At 65.7% G+C, this 986-nt stretch overlaps 1 protein-coding gene across 1 annotated transcript in view; it reads left to right on the top strand.

Annotated features, from left to right (window-relative positions):
- GRB7 (growth factor receptor bound protein 7) overlaps positions 1 to 986 on the top strand; it is a 6,313-nt gene that overhangs the window by 3,197 nt on the left and 2,130 nt on the right. Inside the window, exons 2-4 of the mRNA XM_009642560.1 lie at positions 58 to 179; positions 276 to 353; positions 809 to 954. Coding sequence (XP_009640855.1) covers positions 58 to 179; positions 276 to 353; positions 809 to 954 — 346 coding nt within the window. The remainder of the gene's footprint in view (positions 1 to 57; positions 180 to 275; positions 354 to 808; positions 955 to 986) is intronic.

Here is a 986-nt window from a genome sequence, read left to right as displayed (position 1 = left end):
GGTGGGGCGCTGGGTGCCCCCCCCAGCCGCCCCGCTGAGCTCCGTTTCCCCCCACAGAGCGGTGCCTGGAGGACCACGAGTCGGTGGTGGAGGTGCAGAGCTCCTGGCCCCCCGGCGCCAACAGCTGCTTCGTCTTCCGCAAGAACTTCGCCAAGTACGAGCTCTTCAAGAGCAATGCGGTACGTGGCTGCCGGAGCAAAGCCCGCAAGGACCTGGATGCCCCACGGGGACCCTGAGCACCCTGAGGGTCTCCCCTGACCCCCCTGTCCCCCCAGCAGTCCCTCTTCCCCGAGGTGATGGTGTCCAGCTGCCTGGAGGCGAATAAGAGCATGGCACACTCCGAGCTCATCCAGGTATGGGGCCACCATGCCCAGCCATGCCGTGGGGACCCCAATGTGCTGTGGGGACCCCAATGTGCCGTGGGGACCCCACTGTGCTGTGGGGGGACGCTGCTGTGCCATGGGGACCCCAATGTGCCACTGGGACCCCATCATGCCATGGGGACCCCAATGTGCCATGGGAACGTCAATGTGCCATGGGGACCCCATCATGCCATGGGGACCCTAATGTGCCATGGGGACCCCAACGTGCCGTGGGGACCCCAATGTGCCATGGGGACATCATCATGTCATGGGGACCCCAATGTGCCATGAGGACCCCATCATGCCATGGGGACCCCAATGTGCCATGGGGACACCATCATGCCATGGGGATCCCGCCATGCTGCGGAGGGACCCCATCGTGCCATGGGGACCCCAATGTGTCATGGGGCCCCCGCCGTGCCCCTCATTCCTCATCTCCCCCCCAGAACTTCCTCAACTCTGGGAGCTGCCCTGAGGTCCAGGGCTTCCTGCAGCTGCGGGAGGCCGGGCGCAAGGTCTGGAAGCGTTTCTACTTCTCCCTGCGCCGCTCGGGGCTCTACTACTCCACCAAGGGCACCGCCAAGGTGAGGGGGTGGCCGGGGGCATGGCTGGGAGTGTGTGCAG

The sequence above is a fragment of the Egretta garzetta genome, unplaced genomic scaffold (assembly GCF_000687185.1).
Source record: "Egretta garzetta isolate BGI_Z169 unplaced genomic scaffold, ASM68718v1 scaffold867, whole genome shotgun sequence".
In the NCBI taxonomy this organism is placed as follows: domain Eukaryota; kingdom Metazoa; phylum Chordata; class Aves; order Pelecaniformes; family Ardeidae; genus Egretta; species Egretta garzetta.
The sequence above is the reverse complement of the archived record's forward strand: the minus strand, read 5'-3'. Positions and strand labels throughout refer to the sequence as shown.